Here is a 3,338-nt window from a genome sequence, read left to right as displayed (position 1 = left end):
CCGTTTGTAGGAACCGTGCAGGCGTGGTACCAGCGCGACCGGTCAGAGCAGACGTGGGGTTTACAAGTTGTCGTTTCGGAAGGCGGACAGCAGTTTCTAGACCAAGTGACTAGCACCCAGCAGCGCAGTGGAAACGAGGCAGTTAATCAAACCCATCCAGTTACGTCCGCATCAGCTTGAGCAACGTTCGCCTTTTAGTAGGCGTCTAGCTAAAGGGGCTGCGTCGTAAACCGATTGCACGGAGCGTCTGGCGGGACCGAGCAAGGGACATAATGTTTCGGCTAGCATGGCGTTCGCATTAAGAGCTCAGCACCTGTTCACCCTGGTCTTCCCTAAGCCCGATAGCTTCCTTCTCGTAACCAATTACGCGTGACAGTGGCAGTACCTGAGTCCTCCCCGGGCGGAGGAGACCCAAAAAAAGGGAAAGTCAAGTTGCTATTGGTTGCCTGAAAATCATGTTAAATATAAATGTGGTGGGACGAACATGAAAATCTTTTGAGCTAGCCGCAAGTACATATCTCGTGACAAGCAGACCAATAAAATTAGTTAGTTAAAATATTTAAAAATAACGTCAATAATAAAAAAGTTATCAAATTTATCAAAAGCTTCTTTAAAACTAGAACTTGGCTTAATACATCAAAGAAAACAAAAACTAAAGTTTACTTGCCAATTTGGTATTTAAATTGTTGACAAAATCTTTAATTGGTTTAAGCTACAAGATTTTCCAAAATTCAAAAGGACTCAGACACGAAAAAGAACATATTATACATGTGCCAAGCATACTCAGCGGCTTTTACTGCAGGCCGAAGTGCACTACAGTATGCACGCATTGCACTTCGGTAGAACTTTATTTTTGAGTCTTGGACAATTTGGGAGCGTTGTCTTTAGTCTCTCTAAATTATTTCAAGCGGATAGGTTTATGTTTCAAAACGTTTGTTTCTGCGTTCGTTTGAATTTTGGATGTATATGCAGACTGCAATTTTTGAGAGCAACCGAATACATCGCCAAACATCGCGTTATGAGAGTTACGAGTGAAGCTTACCAAGATTGAATAAAAGTCGATGCAATGTTTTAAAAATTTTCTTAGGAAAAACTGCCCCGCCCACACTTTTGAAAGTGGTTTAGATTTTTATATGTTGGTTAAAACACTGTGATCATCCTTTTACCTACAAAAGGCACAAAAACGGTCACGTCCGCACTTTTAAACAATTTTTATATTTTTTTCACAGTATATTCACCCATATCTATCGATTTGCCAGAAAAATGATATTTCGCATTCACACTAACTCAGTAACGGGTGTCTGATAGTCGGGGAACTCGATTATAGTATTTTCTCTTGTTTTTCTCGCTAGATTTGAAAAAATACTAAGTAAATATAAAGTTATATATATTTAATTTTCAATATTAGGTGACAGTAGAATTGTACAATATATTAAAATGAGGTCTTCTCAAAAACACAGGATTTCGGAAGAATGTGTTTATACCGCGGTATAAGGAACCAATTTAAATGTCAATATACTCAGTTACTTTTATACTCAGCTTATACCTGACGCAAAATACTGATTATTGTAATAATAGGCACATACACCCACTACAATAGAAATTGCTGTTGTCCATATCAACGGCTTTGCTGTTAACATATTTGGAAGCCATTGCGTTATGATAGGAATTCTATTCGATGTCGCCGGTTGACGTCTTTTTACAATTAAAGGTTCATCGGTTTTCCTTTTTCTCCTTTTATTACAAAGAGTAAATTATTTTTGAGAGTACTATCGAAATTGTTTACTTACTCTTGACAAATAAGTTCTTCAACATCTTTCTCTATAAGTGTTAGGCTATACTTATTTAAAAGCGAACTGGATGTTTTTAAAAGGTCCTCAAATGGTAAATCTTCTGGTATCTACAAAATATGTTTTTAGAATATGTATATATATTTTAAGCTATAAGATACCACTGATAAGAGACAATGCACCGATGCCATATCACAGTCCTCCTTTAGAATTTCGTCTGATCGATAAAGTAAAATCGCTGCTGTTACAAAGATTGATGTATAAATAGGCGATGCAAGGAAATAATCATACAAGCGGACTACGGTTCTATAAGATCTTAAACTATGTCCGAACCAGGTCAAATACCACGGTAAAGAAAACAAAGTTCCCACTGTCGAGTTTTGCAAGAACTGATAAAGTTCTGGGTTTTCAAACTTAATGATAGGCCAAATAAACATAAGTCGCCTTTGCGTGGCCTCCATAGTCTCCTGCATACATTCAGAAAAATGTGTTTTAGAGAGCTGTTCCATTATTGCAAAAGCGATTTCTTCGCCAACCACTAACAAAAATGTTACAGCCACGTCATGGTAGCCTTGATAATACCTCAGGTTAGGATACTTTTGAATTACTCGCAAAATCAGAACAGTAAGTTGGTCTTGCAGTGCAATTCGTTGCTCGTACGGAATTCCTGGTGGAAATCTTTTTAAAGAACGATTAACATCCAACACCACTTGATTGTATTCTGGATGGTACTGCAACTTATCGACCGTTGGGGCTTGTCCTAAATGGTTTACGTCGACTCCTGCCAACTGAGGCCATAAAATCCTTCTAAAATGGTCATTAACCAATCCGTAAGGCGCCAGGGATAACTTCACAATTACATCAAATCTAATATTTTGGTCGATGTTTTTATGAATTAATTTTTCTATCTCCAACCGTTTTTTGAGCTCATCGTCAGATTCCGGACCTACAAATAAAATGTTAGTAAGATTCTAACATTCACGTCCATTTTTATTCTTTCATACATTTTTCAAAATTAAGGGGACGTTGTTCATTTTTGATCATATTGGTCTTTAAACCAAAACAATTGAGAATTATATTACTTCGGTCAAAATAGCGCTTGCCGGAACGCTTGAGCTGAAATGCCGTGTGCTGCACGTCAGCACAATTTATTTTTGCTATTATAATCACTCAATGTTTTCATTTTTAATCCAAATAAGCCGTGATATTGCTTAAGGCTTCCCAGTGCACGAATATGAGACTATTCACAAAATAGCCAATATCTAAAAGATGTACTTAAGCGACTACAATAAAACCCTGACAGTTGCTAAAATACAAGATTTGGAGAAACATCAATGTTAAATTTCTAGTAATAATCGTATTTGCATTAAAACTGCTTCAAAGAATAAACAACAATTTAGGAACAGGGGAATAGGAATTATGCATATAGTAAGCTTGAAATTTTTATATGTACGTTAGAATAATAAGTGTCCCAGAAACATAAAAAATAAATAAAATAATACAATTTTTTTTAGAAATCACCTATGAATAACGAAAAAATAAAAAAAT

General features: G+C 36.4%; 1 protein-coding gene across 2 annotated transcripts; it reads right to left on the bottom strand.

The window, feature by feature from the left end:
* Positions 1 to 1,370: 1,370 nt before the first annotated feature.
* Positions 1,371 to 3,120, bottom strand: LOC6620415 (TBC1 domain family member 20). Of its 2 annotated transcripts, none has more exons than XM_032715490.1 (4): positions 2,795 to 3,120; positions 1,955 to 2,736; positions 1,791 to 1,900; positions 1,371 to 1,734 (listed from the first exon to the last, which is right to left on the bottom strand). In XM_032715490.1, the coding sequence occupies exons 1-4, from the start codon at positions 2,832 to 2,834 to the stop codon at positions 1,536 to 1,538; spliced, it is 1,131 nt and encodes a 376-aa protein (XP_032571381.1). In that variant the 5' UTR covers positions 2,835 to 3,120; the 3' UTR covers positions 1,371 to 1,535. The 2 variants fall into 2 exon arrangements, with proteins under 2 accessions (XP_032571381.1, XP_002044623.1); XM_002044587.2 differs by having other exon boundaries at positions 1,952 to 2,736; positions 2,795 to 3,119.
* Positions 3,121 to 3,338: the final 218 nt, after the last annotated feature.

Source organism: Drosophila sechellia, chromosome 2R (assembly GCF_004382195.2).
Source record: "Drosophila sechellia strain sech25 chromosome 2R, ASM438219v1, whole genome shotgun sequence".
NCBI classification, from domain to species: domain Eukaryota; kingdom Metazoa; phylum Arthropoda; class Insecta; order Diptera; family Drosophilidae; genus Drosophila; species Drosophila sechellia.
This window is presented reverse-complemented; position numbering and strand designations above follow the sequence as displayed.